General features: G+C 37.1%; 2 protein-coding genes, 1 long non-coding RNA gene and 1 pseudogene across 3 annotated transcripts; 2 read left to right on the forward strand and 2 right to left on the reverse strand.

The window, feature by feature from the left end:
• Positions 270 to 5,804, forward strand: LOC18766361 (KH domain-containing protein HEN4). The gene is made up of 7 exons (XM_020570526.1): positions 270 to 1,155; positions 2,832 to 3,278; positions 3,358 to 3,633; positions 3,778 to 4,080; positions 4,214 to 4,287; positions 4,637 to 4,748; positions 5,305 to 5,804. The coding sequence occupies exons 1-7, from the start codon at positions 526 to 528 to the stop codon at positions 5,440 to 5,442; spliced, it is 1,980 nt and encodes a 659-aa protein (XP_020426115.1). The 5' UTR covers positions 270 to 525; the 3' UTR covers positions 5,443 to 5,804.
• LOC109950743 lies at positions 9,754 to 12,577 on the forward strand. The gene is made up of 2 exons (XR_002273042.1): positions 9,754 to 10,121; positions 11,902 to 12,577. It is a non-coding gene; the product is annotated as an uncharacterized LOC109950743 (long non-coding RNA).
• On the reverse strand, positions 14,846 to 17,436 carry LOC109950772 (annotated as a pseudogene).
• LOC18768230 (costars family protein) lies at positions 18,299 to 20,607 on the reverse strand. The gene is made up of 2 exons (XM_007201393.2): positions 20,409 to 20,607; positions 18,299 to 18,765 (listed from the first exon to the last, which is right to left on the reverse strand). Exons 1-2 carry the CDS (start codon positions 20,487 to 20,489, stop codon positions 18,556 to 18,558), a joined length of 291 nt encoding a protein of 96 aa, XP_007201455.1. The 5' UTR covers positions 20,490 to 20,607; the 3' UTR covers positions 18,299 to 18,555.

The following is a 20,856-nucleotide window of genomic DNA, read 5'->3' on the forward strand; positions in this document are numbered from 1 at the left end:
GATTGAATGAACCATTGAATTTACATCCAATGGTGAGTGACCATAAATCTCTTGAACTCCTGTGGTCCAAGAGATCGGAACTATATATATATATATATATATATATATCTAAATTGGGGTCAATTGGCACACAAGAAAGAGGCTAGTATATATATTCCAAATTTCTGACCCGTTTAATAAACGAACCGTATTTGTGTTGGAGTTCTTGTTTAACCCCTTCCACACGACACGACCCGTCATCACCCCTTTAGCATTGCGAGTCACGTGCAAACGCACACACCGAATCCCCCAATGCGCAGCGCGCACCCTATCCTGCCTCAGCGCAGCTTTAGCCCCAAAACCCCCGAGTTTCTGCAACTCAACACCAAAGTCTCCGGCTTCCTTGGGAGCCAATTGAGAGAAAATCAAAAACACATCTTCAGATTCTAGAGAGAGAAAAATCGTACCAGGCTGAATCTATCTATCTATATGTATATATAGAGAGAGAGTGCGAGAGCGAAAATATTTGTAGTGAGAGAAAGTATTATGGGAAGCACCTTTCTCTCTCTACCAGCGAAGCGTTCCCTATCGACAATGTCTTCCGACGCCAACTTCGAAAACGGCTCCTCCAAGCGATCCAGGCCCCCTCCGCCTCCCCTCAGCGTCCCTCCCGGCCACGTGGCCTTCCGTATGCTCTGCCACGCGTCGCGCATAGGTGGCGTCATCGGAAAATCAGGTAGCGTTATCAAGCAGCTACAGCAGGCCACCGGGGCCAAGATCCGAATCGAAGAAGCCCAAGTCGAGTCGCCGGACCGCGTAGTGGTGGTCGTCGCTCCGAGCGCAATCCGTTCCAGGATTTGGCTGAGAACTCCAGGCCTCGAAAATGTTAATGTTGGTGGTGGTGGTGGGGAAGAGGAGATTGAGGTTTCGAAGGCGCAGGAGGCGCTTCTGAGAGTGTTCGAGAGGATTCTTGAGGTGGCGGCGGAGACAGGGGCGATTCCGGCGGATGTTGGGGTGGTTTCGTGCCGGTTTCTGGCGGAGGCAGCACAGGTCGGGTCGGTGATAGGGAAGGGCGGTAAGGTGGTGGAGAAGATTAGGAAAGAGACTGGTTGTAAAATTAGGGTTTTGAATGAGAAATTGCCGGCTTGTGCATTTTCTACTGACGAGATGGTCGAGGTGAGGTTGTGTCTTTGCTTTTTCGAGATTTCAATTACGTTTTGGATGTAAATTAGATAAGTTGTGTGTGTATTGAGTTGGTTTGAGTTTGGGTTTTACTTCAAAGGTCTGCATTTGCATTCACTTGTTGGTATTTGTGTATGATGTAGTGAATTTGCCCCATTTAGCTTATGTCAAAATCCCAAATTGATGGGATAAGTTTAGACTATTAAACTAATTTAGTAAATTCTATTTAGAGTTATGTGGAAACTTAAACTTGTTGTGTATAATTAGTAGTTTAGCATGATTGTAGATTAAATGTGCTTGATTTCTTTGCCATTAGGACCAAAACTTTTGAGTAGCATGGTATGGGTGGTAGGCTGTAGCTATGCTGAGTTACTTAAGTTGTTTGGGATTTTCAGGTTATTTTCGAGTTTTCAGTAAAAAATGAGAATTTTGATTATTTTCTAACTTAAGTTGTTTGGGACTTTTAGGTTATTCTCAAGTTAAATTTGATTAGATTATATAAGGAACAGTAGTTGATGTCACTGGTGATGATTCAAGAGCTAGTGAGGAACCGTATTCAGGCAGACTGGCAGCTTGCTTCCGGTGATTGTTTTGAATTAGTACTTGATACAAAGAATACATGAAGTAGAATTCTTTGTGCTTTTGAAAAGAAACCATCACTGTTATTGAATACCGGCTGAGCTGAACATCCACTTCTTATTGAGATATATGTATATAATTTTATTAAACATTATTTGAGATAAGGGAAAGACCATCTGGTGGAATACTTGTTTTCATCCAAAGTGATAGCAAGACCTTGGTTTAGGTAATGTAATTTCTGAAAATAAAAATTTTGGTCAGAAATTCATTTGTAGATCTTCATGAGGGCAAACATTCATTTTCGCAATTTGGCACATAAATATAAAATCAGTTTGGATTAAGTGGTGCCACTGGCATTTCAGGATTGTGGTTATTTAGAATTATAATCTTTATTTGGGAACCTATGAGATAATAGTCACCTTTGTTCTCTGATTTTATCATATAGAATGCAGGTAACAAGCACAAGATTAGTTATGAGGAAGTGGATCTTTAGAATATGTTTGTGATTAATTTTAGAAGATTCTAAGGTTGTACCATGTCTTCGTATAATTAGGATTTTGGTGACTGCTTATCAAAAAATGAATTATAAAGTAGGGCTTTAAAAGCCCTAGTGAACTCTGAACTTGAAATGGCTAACAATATTTGTGAGATATTGATACTAAGTTGGCAGTTTTCGGCAATTACTTTGATCTCCTGCCAAGCACTCTGCTAAGTTGGGCTAGTTGGGTTGCCATTTGCATACTTTATTTTCACCGCCTCGCAAGCCTGTTGATTAATATCAATTTTTGAATATTGTAGAAGTCACTGGATCAAATTAGGTACCAAATAGGAGGAAAGAACTTGGTAGCTGATACAAGGTCATCCTTTTCCCTTTCAGGAGGTTCTTAAAAATTTATTCTTTTGTAGCTTCAACTTCTGACTTCACTTTCCTTTCAGGTTTGTTGTAACAGAAAATAGAACACGAAGTATTCCTTGTATTGTGTTTATATTAAGGCCTATTGATTCACTGTTTGTCTTCATTTATTGTATGTCAGTAATAAAAAAAGAATATTTATTTATTTCTCCCCTTGAATATGATTCAATCGTGGCAGATAGAAGGGGATATTTTGTCTGTAAAGAAAGCACTTGTTGCTGTCTCTGGCCGTCTTCAAGATTGTCCACCAGTTGACAAGACACGGATGACTGGGAGCAGGCCTCTGGAGCCAGTTCCTTATGAGACTTTACCTGATCTCCGTTTAGATCATCTTTCACAGAGGAACTCAATGCTTACCTCTTTGCCAAGCAGCTCCATGAGTTATGCTTCATCAGGAGTTCGTACATCATCAATCGAGGCTGAAAGGATCCCCACACTTGAAACAAAAATGGTACAGCAGGAAGTTACTTTCAAGATTCTTTGTGCCAATGATAGGGTTGGGGGTGTAATTGGAAAGGGGGGTGCCATTGTCAGGGCCCTTCAGAATGAGACAGGTGCTGCAATAAGTATTGGACCATCTGTGGCTGAGTGTGATGAACGATTAATTACTGTTGCTGCATCGGAGTTGTCATCTAATTTATATCCGTCAATACAGGCATATTTGTTAGTAATAAGTTTTTTAATGTTGGCTTCATCTTCTATAGAGTCCTGAATCACGGTACTCGGCAGCACAAAAGGGTATTGTTCTTGTTTTCACAAGGTCTGTAGAAGCAGGCATTGAAAAAGGGCGAGACTCAAGCTCAAATAAAGGGTCATCTCTTACTGCACGGCTTGTAGTCCCATCAAACCAAGTTGGTTGTTTGCTGGGAAAAGGGGGTGTAATAGTTTCAGAGATTCGGAAGGTAACTGGTACTGGTATACGAATAATAGGCGGTGACCAGGTCCCAAAGTGTGCCTTAGAGAATGATGAAGTTGTACAGGTGTGGTTTTATCACATTCTTTAAGGAAAGCATTGTAATTATATTTCATTTAGTCCCATTTAGTGAAATTGGGTATATTTGGCGACCTAAAGTTGATATGAACTTGCAAACTTCTCTTATATTTAGTTATAATTTGTTCCACAGATTTCAGGAGATTTTTCAAGTGTGCAAGATGCTTTGTACAATATTACTGGTAGATTACGAGATAACCTTTTCTCCAGCACAGTAAATAATTCTGGAAGAAGGAGCAGTTCATCCATGCTAACCGATACCAGTCCTTATGGAAGACTAAGGGATCCTACTCCTATTGGATTTCAGCCATCATCATCAGTTGGTATTAATCATGGTCTCAGTCGACATACAACTCTAACTCAAAGTATGGATCATCTTGGACTTTCTCATAGTTTAGATCATCCTTCCTCCTCACCAAGGCCATGGGCATCACAGGTAAGGCTCTCTCTCTCTCTCTCTCTCTCTCTCTCTCTCTCTCTCTCTCTCTCTCTCTCTCTCTCTCTCTCTCTTTCTCTCTCTCCCTTGTTTTGTTGTTGTTGTTGTTGTTGATATATTGATCGGATTGCAGATGGTAGCTTCAAGGGGCATCACCGATACTGGCAGGGGTTTGACTTCTCTAAAAAGTGGCACAGAACTTGGCAGGTTAGAAAATTATGAGATCTGGCTAAGCTGCTAAGCTATAATTAGGTCTGAAAATAAATGGATGCCATGTTAAAGCATGTGTAGATAGCAACTGATGATTGTCAGGCACAGCCTCTGTTTCATAATTAATTGAAATACCCTTGACTGTCACGTAAAAGGTATCCATAGAATAGGTAACTCTCTCATATTATTCTTTCTCAGACCTCAATTTATCACTTAACTAAAATACCCACTTTATTTGGTTTCAAATTGAAACTGAAAAGGTATGGAATTATGTATTTAAAGTTCCTAGTAGGATGCATTTGTCATTTATTTATTTATTTTTAACTCCATCCTTTGGCATTGGCAGCGGAAACAAATCTGCTATTGTGACAAATACAACTGTAGAGATCATAGTTCCTGAAAATGTTATTGGCTCTGTGTACGGGGAGAATGGTTCCAATTTGGCTCGTCTAAGACAGGTATATTTCATAATTTTTCCGAAGTTTTGCTTTGATATTATTTTAATCAAACTGTGGTCTTTGTGTATGGTGCACTAGCTAGCGCCCCCTTTATCAAGTTTCTTGCTTGTTAGATTTCAAACCTGAAAATTACCACTCTGGCTTTATTAACTTTGAGGGCTGCCCATGTCTACTAAAATTTATGATCAGTATATTATTCCCAAGAAAGAATTGTAGAAAATTGCAGAGGAGCAAATTGAAGTGGCTGGAAAGAACACAGTTACTTCTCTAGAGAAGAATTGTTTTTGTTCTCTGTCACTGCCTATGTCTTTATCTCCGTCTCCCTTGTTTTCTCTCTTTTCTTGGGGGAGGGGGCAGTTGTGTTGTTATGAAGTTATCTCTCAAGGGACTGTTAAAGAGTGGGGTTGCTGTGCGCCTTTGAGCGGAGTATCTTTGTAGTGAACCCCGTGAACTTTGAGGATATCACAGTTGCTAATGTTTCAAACTTATGCAGTCTGGTTGTCTGTATATCAATTTAAACTTATCCTCTTTCCCTCTTTTTCCCTCCTTAAATCAGATTTCTGGTGCCAAGGTCATAGTGCATGAGCCCCGTCCTGGAACAACCGACAGGATTATTGTCATATCTGGAACACCTGATGAAACCCAGGCAGCACAGAGCCTCTTACATGCATTCATTCTTACGGGACCATCATGACCAATAGTTGGTCTCAAGACACGTTTGCAAGAGATGACTCCCGGGCCATCACTTGGTCATCGGCTTTTGCTTTTTGTCAAATATTGTACACTAAAGTAGGAAGATTGCCAATCACGAGCTAAGGAAAGGTAAATTTTGTTCAATTGGCTTACCAATATGTTTCATAGTGTGTTAGAGTCATTGTTCCCTGCTTTATCATGTATTCTTCAAGTGGAAAACGTTTGACAACAGAGCCTTGCTACCATTGTCACATCCTTGTCTAAAATCTCAGGGTACAGTTTTTTGGCGACTTTATTTCAAGATAAAGAATTGCTTTTGTTAACTTAAGATTTTTTCAATGAACTTTACTCTTGTATCCTTTACTTTTTCTTCCCATTTCATTTATTTTTTCTTCTTTTCAATTTGGTCTTTCTAGCTTGATTCAGTTCAGATTAGAAAATTAGAAAAACTGAAGGGTGGCCAAAGGCCCAAAGGATCAAGCAACAATAAACGTAATCAACCAAACTGAACCAAATGGGAGGCAGAGAATGTAAGAGGCAGAAAATGAAAGTGATTGCCAAGAGAACACTAGAATTTTGGCCTAGCATAAATTTTGAGAAAAAAAAAAAAAAAAAAAAGAGATTGAAATTAACATAATCAACGTACATATCTTCAAAGTTGGGTTTCTTATTTTTTATTTTGGGTCAAAATATTACTTTATTCCAAAGCAAAACAAGGGGAGGAAACACCCCTGAATACAAGAAACAAGAACTGAGCCAAGATAGAAATCAAAAGACTGGAGGACCAGGAAGACTATCTGCCGCTAAAATTCTTGCCCGAGACGGTGGTGGCCCGTCAGATGACGGTGGCTCAGATTGAAGCTAAGATGATAAGAGTCTATTGGGATAATCTGTTGCGACGTGGCCCACTAACGACTCCTGATCACTTTAATTAAATGTTAACACATATTAATAATTATTTTAAGTTTTTCGACCAAAAAAAAAATTATTTTAAGTTTCAGTTTAAATATGGTTCCCAATGATTTAGGGAGAATGGAACTCGGTCCTTTAATCATTACTTTCAATTCCAATCTGTTACAGAGAATTGTTTAATAAAACCACACCAAAGTAACATAATCAATAATTTAACCAAACCACACCAAAGTAAATCATTGATTTGTTCAGTAATTATTAATCGGTACAGGGATTTTTCGGATCAAATATCCAACCCTAGTCATGTGTGTTTCAATTTCCTTCATCCCCGAAAAATTCAACCCTAGTTGACAGGACCTGCTCAAAATTTTTTGGAATCCGTGACGAATCCCGTCTTATTTCCGACATCTTACCGATGTCAGGCCCACTTACTAAGAACCGAGACTTTCTACCAAAATTTCGACATAACCTCCATTGTAAATTGGACATTTTTCAAATTTCTCAACCTATTAAAAACACATTTAAAATCACCAACCGACAGCATGCACAAGATAAATTCATGCAATTCACATAGATGGCCTCTGGCCTCACAATCATCCCCTAGTACAGGCGATAACAGAGAAATTTTAAAGATTCAGACCAGAATCAAATAGGTTTCAAACTCAACAAGACCACAAACACCTTATAACCATAAAAAATTGGTAATACTGAAATATAACCAATCATTTAATCTTACCTCGACTGGGCTTCAGGCTCCCCGGCATAATTCAAACCAAGCTTAATAAAACTAATAAATATGATATGATCCTAGTGACCAAACTAAAGTTCAAAAATAAACTTGATCTTGCGGCTGCACCTGGGTAAGACCCCAGGTTACCTACGTACCTTTACTGAGGGGTTAAGCCACACGTAGTTCTACAATCCACAATCACGAACTAGATAATATACAATTATTTTCAGTCATACCGACAAGTTAATTCTTTTAAACATTAATCTTTTCCCTTTTAACAAAATCACAATATGCTAAGCCCAATTCTTTAAACATTGTTCCAATTTCTTGATATAGTATAATAATCCTTTTTCTTTTCCCCGTTACTTTACTACACGCTGGAGAATCCAACGTCATGCGTAGTAAAGTAACAGTGATCACAATGTTCAGATCCTTTACCACACGCCGGAATAATTCAACACCACGTGTGGTATAGTAACCAGTATCCAAGTGAACACAAGCCGGAAGATTCCAACGCCACGTGTAGCCCAACCAAACCATATTCCATGTGCGCAGACTGCTCTATCACACGTCAGATAATCCAACGCCACGTGTAATAAACTAATAACATAACCATATATGCCCACACGCCGAATAATCCAACGCCACGTGTGGGTACCAAAATCATGGAGGGGTACTTAACATGGTATAATCTCATATTCACATAACCAAACAATAAAGTACCCCAACTCATATTTATCTCTTACCCAATCATTTAATCATAGAGCGAATAACAATTCCTCAATGCAAATAATCCATATTCAAATTAAATATAAGCCTCATTAACTGAAATACCCATTTCCAAGTCTAAGTAAACCATTTCGATTTTTATTAACATTCAAAACACTACTCAAATACTTAGGAATAAATAATCTCTGAAAATCCCCTAAGACAAGATAATAAAATCCAAAACACCATATCTTACACAAAGTCACATAATCCTTTATAAATAATATTAATGGCACTAATAATGATAGTAACAATAATAGTAATAATAACAAAAATATTAATAATAACAAAATATAAACGGGAAGTCTCTTGTCACAGGAAACAGGCCGAGACAGAATCGATAGCCCGTTTTTATAACCTCATATATATATTATAAAAATAATATCAACTTCCTTAATCCAATTTTCCCAAATCTTTATTCCTGGTATAGAAAATAAGCTCACAAACCTATACTCAGGCCCAAAATAATTCAAATAGCAATCAAAACTTGTTTACACATATCTTCTATAAAAATACTATATTCCATAATTAAAACAATAGACTATAGTAAATAACCCGATATTACCCAAATTATTTACTTTAATAATAATCATAAAAATATTAATTAAAGATAAATAACAACCTTTAGATATCCCATATTCCTCATTTGCCATATTAAAACCATTTTCAATCCAAAACTCATTATGCAAGAAATTCCAAATTAGAAGAACAAAGTACAGTTAAAAACAAACATCCATTTATTTACTAATAATCATAGCCAAGCCCAAGGCTCACTTTCACAACCCACCAATCCAAAATCCCAAGCTCGCCAATTCCATAACTTCAATTGTCAATATGATACCCAAGAATTCCATAAGATACTATAAAACAAGCTCCTAATCCCAACATAATTAGAACAACTCAAATAACCGTCAAGACTCATTTACATCGTTGTTCTAATAGTTCTCGAAGGGTGAAACTACTTTGGAAGACTCACGCTCAACCGAGGGGTCAAACTACACAATCTTGGTCAACTGGGCCCGCGGGGCCGACGACCTCCGATTTTGAGTCCTGCAAGTTTGGTCTGCATCGAAAGGTCAGATCGCTCGCGATTGCACGATCGGACGGTTATAATTTAACGCAAACTTTAAGTTATTGAATCGGAACATTCGGGACTCCGATTCATGATCCACGAAATCCTACACGATCCTAGGAATGTTTAGATCAACATATATTGAAATGAAGTTGATCCAACGGTACGAACCTATCGAACATGGATAACGCCTAATATACGATATCCGATCAATGATCAAACGATAACCAAATTCATATCTAAGCATACTGTCGTGCTCGGGACGACATGAGGATTATTTTAGGACCCTAAGACCGGCCAAAAAGTGGCCCATGCGCCGCCACATCCTCCGGCAACGCGTGGGTGTCCAAAGCGATTCTGGCAATTGGAAAATCTCCATACCGCCAGTCAAGACTTATACCTACATGATCAGCACATAGAGTGGAGCAACTTTTATTCTTTGACCTACCCCAAAAAGTTACCGGAAGTGGCGGGAATCGGAGGCCGAAACCGGCCAAAACTTCCATTGCTTATTTAACAACCAAAACGCAAAAATTTCTCCTAAATACCACAACCAGCAGCTAGAACACATTGAGAGGATGAAGAAATATACATTTTTCGCAAAATTTGGTTGCCGGAAACATCCAAGCGAACTCCGTGAAGTTATGGTTAAAACCGGCCAGATTTTCGTGAATTCCGGCTAGATACGACGGCAAATGGGGCAGCGAAGGGTCGGGATGAGAAGGCGACGTCGCGCTGGTTCTTTTGGTACCAACCTTGTCAAGTTTGGTGGTCGAAAGTGGCGAGAAAACCAAACGGATGAATAGTGTCGGGGGGAGGGGTTTGTTTTGTGCGAATGGAGAGGGAGAGATCGTGAGGGGGAGAGAGAGAGGGAGAGAGAAAGGAGGGAAAAATCAGATTTTTAATAGGGAAATAGCTCAATATACCACCTATTTTACAATTTTTTGTCAAAATACCACCCCTCCCCAAAATTTTTAAAACTACCACTTATAAATACATCTTTATTGTAAACTGATTGCACCCATATAACTTTTTCAGAAATTGGGTTCTCTCTCAACTCTCTTGGCTCCGTCTCTCTCTTCAGCCTGTCTCTCTCTGTCGTGTAACTCTCTCTCTCTCTCTCTCTCTCTCTCTCTACGACGCAGTCATCTTCCTCCCCCAGCCATCCAAGATTAACTCCACGGTTCACATCCACGAGGTACTGTTCATCTTTCTTTTCTTAGAAATTTGAGGTTTTTGTGAATTTGGTTTATGGTGTATGGATTTGTATGAAATTGGTTTAGGGGTTTCTTCCAAATTGGTTTAGGGTTTTAGGGTTTAGAGGTTGCTCTGAAATTGGTTTATGGTTTATGGGTTTGTATGAAATTGGTTTAGGAGTTTCTCTAGAGTCTAGGGTTTGGAATTGATGAGATATCTGATCTGGGCTCAGATTACCCTAATTTGTTTTTCTTTATTTTGATTGTGATTTTAGGTAAGGATTGGGTGATGGGTTTTTATTTTGGGTCATCTGATATGGTTTTGAGATTAGTTTCATATCTATGATTTTGGTTAGTGTTAAAGTAAATAAATGGGTATTTTATTCCTGCTAGCTAAGGATTGGGTGATAGGTTTTTGTTTTGGGTCATCTGATATGGTTTTGAGATTGGTTTCATATCTATGATTTTGGTTAGTGTTAAAGTAAATAAATGGGTATTTCAAATGGCATAAAAAACTTCAAATGCAGGCCATGGATGATGTTCAAGGGGTTCTTACTTCTTTGCATTTCATTGCACAAAATCATGAATTGATGAAAAGGAGTACAGAGCAGATGGCACTATACAATTGGGTTGTGTGTGCACTTTCTTCATGATTTTCTTCGACAGATTGATTTGTGGTATTGATTTGTGTGTTAATTGGGTATTATAGGTGTTGCTAAAAAATTATAGGAGAGGTTTCTTTCTAGGTTCAATTCAAATAAACAAGTGCATATGTGGTGCAACAGGGTCTTAAATTTTGTTAGATGTTAACTAGTCCTCTTATGTGAAAATATAGGTTGTTTACTTTGTAAGATGGTGCAGAGTTTCAAATCTAAACGAAATCAATTCCATTCATATTTGAGGTTGGAATGTATATTTTTTTTATTCACTAGGTAGATGTGTTCGATGGACTGGTATTATTGCATGACATGACAAACCTTGCAAATCCTCACTTTGACTGTCATCATATGATGGTTTTTTAGCACAGAGTTCTTCGACAGAGCAGTGACTCTGCTGCTCTCATTATGAAGTACTTTTTGCCCGTGATCTAGCCTGGTTACTTCTTCGTCATGTTTTGTGGCTCAGAAGGAATTGTTTTAACATCACTCTGTTTTTGGGTGTCATTTGAGCATGGTTCGAATGGGTGATGAGGAGACTTGTTTTTGTAGCTTGTTGATACTGCTCTTTGACTGATCATGTCATGGGTGCATGAATAGGGATAGAATTCAAGGCATGGAAGGAAAGAAATTTGAGGAAGAGGAGGGTTAGGGATTAATGTATTTCTTCTTCTTAAGGACTAAGGTTGCTAACGATGAATGAAGAAATTCTACCTCAGCCCATGAACCTATATGTTGTTTGTTCAATTTACCCATTAAATGCTTCTGTGATTGAAGAAATAGATTTGCCCATCATGGTTTCATTTAATTTCCAGCTCCTTTGTTTATTGCATATGTATCATGTAATTAATTATTCCTTTAGCTACAAAGTTCTATTTAATGAGACATTTACCTGTTGCGGCATCCACTTGTTATGCATTATTTGTTAGTGAAGTCTAGTACTATGGTGATAATGGATGAAGAGGTTCATAATTTTATATACTGCAATGCAAGGCTTAGAATAATGGATGTGAGATTTTATATTCTCAACAATTTGACTAATGTTTTAACAATTTTGCTGATATTGTTTTCTCTTTATTTATTCTAAAAATATGGGGTTTCAGAAAATATCTTCCGATTCTTGTAGGCACTTGATAGGATGCTGCAGTTTAATAATACTAAAGCTCATAAGAGAAAGCAAATCAAGTCAATGTTTTCTTTGTATCCATGAATTAGATTACTAAATGTTGCTGTAAGTTATTGTGTTCAGTTTAATTATTTTTTTATTTTTTTTTACATGTAGTATTTTATTTTATTTTTCGCAGAGTTTGTTTATCATTCCATTCTTGAGATGTTATATGCGTACTTGCAGGCTTGAGAAATTTTTCCATGTTTGGAGGTCAAAACAACTTGTATAGTCAACCATGCATAATTTCAGAGTTGAAGCTGATGGTGTCTTTTGAGCCAATGGATTTTCCTAGATATCAGAAGTGCAATGGCAAATTAATAAATTGATCTAGACAAAGAGAGACATGAAGTGATACACATCGACCATTTTCTGTGAGCTGATTCGATAAATAGAAATTGTCTGGTGCTGTTTGTCTTAAGAAGGGTGGTTTAACTTTGCCTTGTTTGCTTTTGGTCTGTAACATTATTTCTCATTGGCTGTTCTTGGAAATATTTTTTTTCTTTCTTTCCTTGTTTATCCCTTAGAACTTGCCTTTTGCCTTATGGAATTGTGGATGTTTATTTGTATGTAGTAATGATGGATTTGTGTGCAGTGAGAATTTCTAATTTCAAATCATGTGGTTGACTTTTGCATATATGAAGAATTATTTGTTATTCATACATTAATTGAATTCTTTGAGTTTGCATACAATCAAGTATTATACATAAACTTTGTGGAATTTTTAAAAACCTTTGGTTTGGGGAAAAGAAATGTACATGTCAATTTCATAACTGTAAAGTATAGAGATGGTTACCAAATATCATGTTGAGCACTGTGACCCCTAAGTATAGAGATGGTTACCAAATATCATGTTCAACGCTGTGACCCGTGCAAAGTTAAAATGCATAAATTAGTTTACTAGTTGTTCTTTATCGTTTTGAAGATTCATTACTTGTTCCCAAAATTAGTTATCCCTATTAGATCACATAATATTTGAACTAATGGTCATCACCTCAATCCTGCCTTTACTTGCTCGGAGAAGCTTTGCTGTTTACTTTTTTTTGTCAAAAGGTTTAATGGAAAGCTATCTATCAATTCCAAATTAAATTCATGTGTTCTTTGTTTTCCTTATAGGAAAATGGAGGTCAAACAATGGACATATGTCAAAAATGAAAAACAGAGAAGTGCATAATTTGTTTATGCCTAAAACGCAATAAACTGGTGATAGGTTGGTGATACAGTAGTGATAGAGATGCGATAAAAGGGTGCTAGAAATTGCTGATTCTGTTTATTTTAGGCTTCTTCTTTTGTTTCATTTCATTTACTTAGCTTTAATAGTTGGATGATTACGAGATGAATTTGTGTGAATTATTAATACAACAAGTACATATATGAAGAAAATTAAGATGAAGAACATATCGTATCACCAAACATAATCAAACCACCAAATGTAATCATCCTTTTCTTCAACCCATCACGAAGCATTTGCATATTTATTCATACTTTCCTTTTTGTATACATTATTTTTAGTTATTATTTTTAAAAATAATTTCTTACAATGTCTTACGATGCAATTATGATGCATCTGATTGCCTGTTTTTGAAAGGCACGTTGTTTCGTTCTCGTCGTCGTCTTCTTTTTGAATGAAGTAGGGCCTAAATCGTAAACCCATTGATAAGCCGTACTCAATATACATACAATATAATGGCAATATGTGGCCAATATACATGCACTAGAGAGGCAATATTAGAGTTATATAACAGCAATACAACAGCAATATTAGCACAATATACATGCAATAGGGTGGCAATATGCATACAATATCTATGCAATACAAAGGCAATATTAGTACAATACACATCCAATATGAGAGCAATATTAAGTCAATCTACATACAATACACACAGATCCATTACAGACTACAATTTAAACATGCAAAATAAATCGCCACAAAACCCTAACAATACTATCCCATGAAGGAAAAAGGAAGGCAACACTTTGACATCGCATCACCCAGCACCGCATAAACCGAATCAGCACTCACCCTTACTAAAGGTCCATCAAAAGATCCATGTCTTTGGCCTTCCTCCTCGCTGCATGCACGAGACTATGATGAGCCATTCCCTCTCCACCTATATTCAGCACCTGTCAGACACCATCTTCATCAATTTCACTCCAATTGTAGTCTGGTGAGATGACCGAAGCATAATCTCGGAACATTTCGAAGCCGTTGTTGAAACATTCAACCACGTCATGGTTATATTCTTCAGATTTTGTGAATTTTTCGACAACATATTTCTTTGTCTTTTCCAATTTTAACTTGAGGGACTCTAACTCTTTGCTCCGACTTATTGCTTTTAGAGTTTGCTTCACTTCTCTAGCATATGCTTTGTTCAACTTGTTGGCCAAGTTTCCCATAACTTGGCCATGAATATCACATTTGCTCTCCCACCAATCTGTTGCCTTAGACAAATATCGGAGGTCGTCCTTGACGGCAAAGATTTTGTCAAGTGGATCATTGCTCTTAGCCTCACTTGCAAAATTATGTATTTAAAGAGCCTATTGCTCTGCATTTCAAATGAGGCAAATATATAGGTTTGATTTTTGTTTAACCCCAAAACCTCCCTAGGCTACAACCCACTGTAGCCTTTGTCCTAGTTCCGCTAGTGTATTCTAGGGTTCTTGTAATGATCTATTGACTTTGTCGAAACTATGTTTTCTTCTTTGCCAATCGGTAAATAAGAATTTCAGAGCAGCATAGCAAGAGAGAACACTATCATGCACGCTATCAAATTGCTTTTACTCTGATTACAATGACAATTGAACCTATAATTTTTCTAATACATGAAGCATGATGAAGGTATTAAGATGCAACTGTCCAAGAGGCTTCAATCGGCGGCAAAACGAACATGAGCACACGCCCTTACTTTAGCACAAAAGTTGTGTCGGTGTCCTCCAACATTCCAATAGACTCCTTGAGAAGTCTCTGTGCTTCTTCTCTCCTCCTAAACAAGAAAGTGAAGCAAATAGTCACAAGCAATTATGTAACATCCAATCCACATGGCAGATTGATTACACAGTCACAGTACCAGTAGATTTAAGGAATCGAACTCCTACACTGACCATGCACACACCGTAGTTTACTTTTAACATCATAATTCAAGGTTGAAAGAAACTAAAAATCAACATTTCGATGCCTCACATACAAGAACAGGGGAGTTTTCTTCAACAACTTCTACAATGCACCAAAAGAATAGCCTAGTAGATTCAAGTACTTTTACTCTAAATAAAATGCTATATAAGTGATTCATTTAAATGATCGAAGGACAGAGAAATTTTCTTTCAACTGTTTTGGAAAACAAAGCAAAACATTTCAGCCTCAGACCACAAATATTTCCAGTAATTGTTGAAAGCATACCTCTTTATATCCTCCACAGCTTGTTTACGACATTGTATCTGAAGTTCTAGAATGTGAATTAACATTGCCCTAGCCTGTTTGATAAAATACATTACAAAATAAAGTACCTCAAAGCACAAACCAATACAGTGCATTCTAAGACTCAAAACTATCTTGCTTGATGGGGACGCAATGAGTTGAGAAGATGATGCAAGTTCTTGAAGATAAGAGATATATCTTCCACTCTCCTCGTGTATTGTGATGGTCTCTCTACAAGAATATCAGCCAGCTCCAAAATGTGCAGCTGCAATTCTCTGTTAAGTGACCTCAGTTCCTTCTTAAAATCTAAGAAGGATCACAATTTTTGTCAGAGAAGCATAAAACATTTTAGAGGCGAAAAACAAACACATGCATATGCACAATATATATATATATGTAAAGAAGACACTAGAATAAACAGACATACACGCATGTGTACATGCAATTCTTATTTGTTTTTTGTTAGTTATTATCAATAAAATCATGCTCTGCAAACCAGATGATACATACCCCCTAACACTCTTCTCCTTTCTAGAGAGGACATTTGTATTGCACTAAAGAAGGCTCATTAAGGGATCATATTTTAGTCGTAATGTCGGATCTATCATGCATGACGACATTTTCTAGTATGGATTGGATATATGCCATAGCCTAGAAAACTATGGCAATCAATCAGAAATGTGGATTAACTGTAACCAAGAAAGTTGTAGATAACTGTAACCAAGAGAACATTTCTCAGTCTAGTAACCGTGTTCTAACTTAGCAAAGAAAATCTCTCTTTTGCTAACATCTTTCCAAAGAAAATTATAGTTAACTAGTTTATAAAAATGATAAATGATAATAAGATAATTCAACCACTGCTAAGAAGAAACTGCAATAAATGATGATTGCAACAATGCTTGAAGCAAGAAAAAGTTCACATTAATTCCTAAATTTCAAGAGCAGTAATTTCACATGACAATACAAATAATTAAAACTAGAACGGAAGGAGGCATACCAATGTTTGGGCCTTTTGGATACAGTTGACGCACTCCCTGATCTTCGAAGCTCGGAAGAATGTCATCAGTCTATATAAAATAAGATAAAACTAATTAAGAAGAGATTACAAGGAAAACAAAGAAATCATACATTGATAACATCAACACAGTAGATTATAGAATTACACATATTTTCCAAACTCAACATTCAAAGCCAACAACTTTAAAGGTACATATATGACATTCCTAGCTAAATCAACTGCTATAAAGGAGAGATGACATTCTTCAAACAGTAAATTCAACAAACTTTACTTTTCACCAAAACTTCTAGCATCCAGTCATTAGTGACAAAAGCAATTTTCAGAAATCAAATTACACAGTTTATATAAATTTTAACAGGAAGAATGCAAAGAATGAGAAAAGCTCACGGTGTAATTGCCACCATAACAAATGTATGTCCCTTAAATCGGAGGGGGCGGCTCCGGAGCTGATTTGGGATCTTGCAAGTAATCTTTGTAGAGCTTATAATACGGTGGTGGTGGTGGATATGTCGCTGTAGCCATTGCCAGCACCTTCTGGCCAAACCTAAATCAACCAAGTTTAAAGAAAACAATCATGCCAAGCGCAGCTCTCCAAATCAAACAGAAAACAAACTGAAATAACCAAATAGAAATATTAAGAAATCACCCAATTATGTACATAGAAACACTGAATTTAAACCTAGAAACACAGTCTCCTTTGCATCACGACACTGACACCTAAAGCGAACGCACAGCCACACAATTGTTTAAACCAAACCATAAACTTGCAATTTCCTTTTAACAGAGACAAAGTACCCACACCTCCATCTGCATCTCCACCACTCTATCACCCAAACCACAATCAAATGCATTCTACCAAACCAAAAATCAAGCCCATTTAAAAATTCCATAAACAAAACATTCTCAAAAGATTACAGGGAACCCGAAACCATCCCATAAATTAAATCCACACCTCCATATGCAAAATTTGATTATAAGCATGTAGATTCCAGAAGACCCTAAACCAATTTCGAAGAAACCCCTAAATCAATTTCTTACAAATCCATACACCATAAACCAAATTCACAAAAACCCCAAATTTCAAAGAAAAGGAAGATGAACAGTACCTCGTGGATGTCAACTGTGGAGTTAAGCTTGGATGAACAGCCACCGCTGAGGGAGAAAGACGATTGTGTCGGAGAGAGAGAGAGTTACACGAGGGAGAGAGCTGAGCGACAGAGAGGGACGGGCCGAAGAGAGATGGAGCTAAGAGAGTTGAGAGAGAACCCAATTTCTGAAAAACTGATATGGGTACAATCAGTCCACAATAAAGATGTATTTATATGTGATAGTTGTAAAAAAAATTGAGAAGGGGTGGTATTTTTAATTAAAATTATAAAAAAGGTGGCATTTTAAGCTATTTCCCTTTTTAATAACCCACTGCAAAATATTTCCGAATATGCCATTGAGCTTCCATAGCTCATAACTTCTTCATTTCAACTCCGATTTGAGCACACTATGTGTCTACGGACTCATCTCAGCACAGTCTACACAATAGTACCATTCATTTCCCCAAAATCCTTATGGGTTAAAAAGTGACCAAAATGTCCCTACCCTCGAGGACAAAATTGTAAATTCATACTTAAATAAATTAATTAATTTAAATGGAGGATTTAATTAGGGTCGAGGTGTTACACTAGTCAAGTGTGCTTCAATTTCCTTCATCCGAGCACAAATGAGTGAGCACATGAGATTTGGATTATGGATGTCCGTGGCTCTAAAACATTTTGTATGAGCAGTTAATTGGTACAATCAAGTTGGTTACATAAGCTAGACAAACAAGTTCCTACTTCTCTAGAAAAGGTAAGATAATTCAAGAGATGTCCAAAGTCTCTTGTCTGGTTGCATTACCAATCACACACTATGAAATTGAAAAAAAGTCATGCGGAAATCTTGTTGCATTCAAATATATTAAAAAGTCAGAGATGGAAAGTAATTACATAAGCTTGTTTACCTGCTGGTGCCCTTTCACTCTGGTTTCAGTTTATCTCAAATTATTGAAACCAACACTTTGATAGTAAATAAAGGTAAATGAGGGCAACTGCCAAGCATGGGTCTCAAAAGGATTTTACAGTCTCTTTCACACACAATACAACATGATATATAAGAGGACATGCAATCGAAAAAGTGCAGAAATCTTCTAACTCGTCCCAACTGCATCAGTTGCCTTAGGTGCTGCTACTGCTAGGGTTGGTTTAAGTATGATTTCCACATTGTCATGGACTCCTTGCAACAGTAGCTCGCCTTCATATGTGAGAAATTTCCGCTTCTTTGCCGCTCTTAGCGTCCCAACCAATGCTTCAAATATGTTTGCGCATCTATCATCATTAAATAGCACCCCGAATGTGACCTACAGAAAATAAACCAAGTTTCATAAGCAGCAGGAAAGCAAATATGAGATATAGAAATATTGAAGCGTAAGGCATTGCAAGAGGAAAAGGTTTGTTCAGAATAATTAAAAATTGAGGACAGAGGCATGGAGAAAACCAGACCAAAATAATGTCACAGCAGAAATCTCTCCGACTAACCTTAAGAATACTACCAAATAATACATTCTATGTTATCAAAAATTGAAAACCATATTCTCCAACTTCCTTGATGTATGTTTCACATTGAGTGTTGGTGTCGCGTGCGTGTGTGTGTGTGTGCGCGAGTGTGTATGTGTGCGCACACACAACCACGTGCATGCCTGATTGAACTTTTGCAGCCATACTATGCCATCAAGTCTTTTATACTTTATGAGGCTATTGAACAAAAACATCACCACTTGACAGGGCAAAGTGAAGCTTTTGGGTCCTTGACTGAAATAATAACTACTAGTTTCTCAAGTAAATGTAGGAAGAACCAAATTAGAATTCTAATGCACAGCTTCTTCCACTGGTCCCTTATCTAAGTTTCCTAGATGTAAGCCACATCAGCAGACCAGATAAGCCTGAAGATATATTAACTTCTGAATGAGTTGCATCATAACGCAAGGATTTAACAACATATCAAACTCCTTTGGTAGTGTAGAGGTAGCTTTAAGTATGATAAACATGCATACGCTATAATTGCTTGCTTTAATCCGGACCAGGTCCGTTGCTTTTTCTCTCTGTCCCTCTCATGTATAAATAGGAAGAAATTTGTAAAACACAGGGGATGCAGAAACAAAGAGAACATTCTAATACCGTTCGTTTGATGTTCTACTAATCACAGAATCTAAAACCTAATATATGCTTATATGTCACAGTTTTTCAACTTATAATAGAATTATCATATTGTGAACCTGGGTTACACATACCAACATTCGTGTCCCAGATAAAATAATAACTTCAGTGAGAATGACTTTGTTTCTAGTTTTTTACCTCACAAAGGAAGCCCAAGAACAATTAAAATAAAAATTGTAAAACCACTCGTACATGGAAATGGTCCTGAATTGAAAGCAATTGGAAAGGGACCAAAAAAAAAACTGCCATCTTCAACCGACAAAGATCAAGTATATCTACAAACTCCAACACAAGAACCAAACATCTTAAGATGAATCTCAAAGAACCTCTTAATGCACAATGTGTATTAACCAATCTAATCAAAAACCCAAAAACTCAATCAATCAGGTCAACAAAACTTAATGAGCAGAAGTATTGATTTGATTGATGAACTTTGTTGTTATGATCAATTACTTAGCCTAGATTCACCACAAAATCAGAAACTTTAAAAGAAAAAAAAACTTAACAGACTCCAATAACACAAATGGGCAGAGATCTCCCTCTATAAAATCATCCAAAAGTTAACTAAAAGATTACAGATCCCCAATTGACATGGTCCAACCAATTTTAGATCCAGATAAAAATCACAGTAATTACCAAAGCCTTTATACTTGTATTTCTCAATCTGGGTCGAATTCTAAAGCAGCATTACATATCAACACTGAGAAAAAAGAAAGGAAATTGTCTAACATTATCTCCAAAATAAACAAAACAGAGTCGGCAAGAGTATGTTTTTCTGTGAGGTTACCTTGTAAGAACCATCGTCTTGGACTTTGCCAAGCCTTTGGATTTCTTCTTTCAGACGCTCGACCTCTTCTTCAACATTCATGGCTTCACTTCTCCAATGTCTTCCCCGAGAAGTAGAGCCTTCTATGTGTTATGTTGGGTTTGGGAAAAAGGAAACTTTAGATAAAAAGAGAATGTGAAACGAAGTCAGAAGATAGGATGACAAAGGACCTGCCAAAGCAAAATTATGTGGTGTCATTTTTTATTTACGAGAAAAAGGAAAATTACAGAGAAAAACCATGCGGGCATGCATGTCCAAAAATATCAAAATAAAAAGGAGAAGAACACGCCAGAGGAAGACCATGCCCTCAAAAATTATGTGGTGTCATGTTTTTAACCTTTGGATGATTTTTCTACGTATGGAAAATTCAAGTAGAGGATTCGCATTCAATTGTTTAATCTATTTTTCA

Source organism: Prunus persica, chromosome G8, assembly GCF_000346465.2.
Source record: "Prunus persica cultivar Lovell chromosome G8, Prunus_persica_NCBIv2, whole genome shotgun sequence".
Taxonomy (NCBI): Eukaryota; Viridiplantae; Streptophyta; class Magnoliopsida; order Rosales; family Rosaceae; genus Prunus; species Prunus persica.

Excerpts from the sequence above, each read along its gene's own strand:
- LOC18766361 (XM_020570526.1), top strand. The coding sequence starts at position 526 with ATGGGAAGCACCTTTCTCTCTCTACCAGCGAAGCGTTCCCTATCGACA. Across the intron at positions 3,279-3,357 it reads TTACTGTTGCTGCATCGGAG|AGTCCTGAATCACGGTACTC; the intron begins TTGTCATCTAAT and ends CATCTTCTATAG. Across the intron at positions 4,749-5,304 it reads ATTTGGCTCGTCTAAGACAG|ATTTCTGGTGCCAAGGTCAT; the intron begins GTATATTTCATA and ends TCCTTAAATCAG.
- LOC18768230 (XM_007201393.2), bottom strand. The coding sequence starts at position 20,489 with ATGAATGTTGAAGAAGAGGTCGAGCGTCTGAAAGAAGAAATCCAAAGG. Across the intron at positions 18,766-20,408 it reads AAGACGATGGTTCTTACAAG|GTCACATTCGGGGTGCTATT; the intron begins GTAACCTCACAG and ends TATTTTCTGTAG.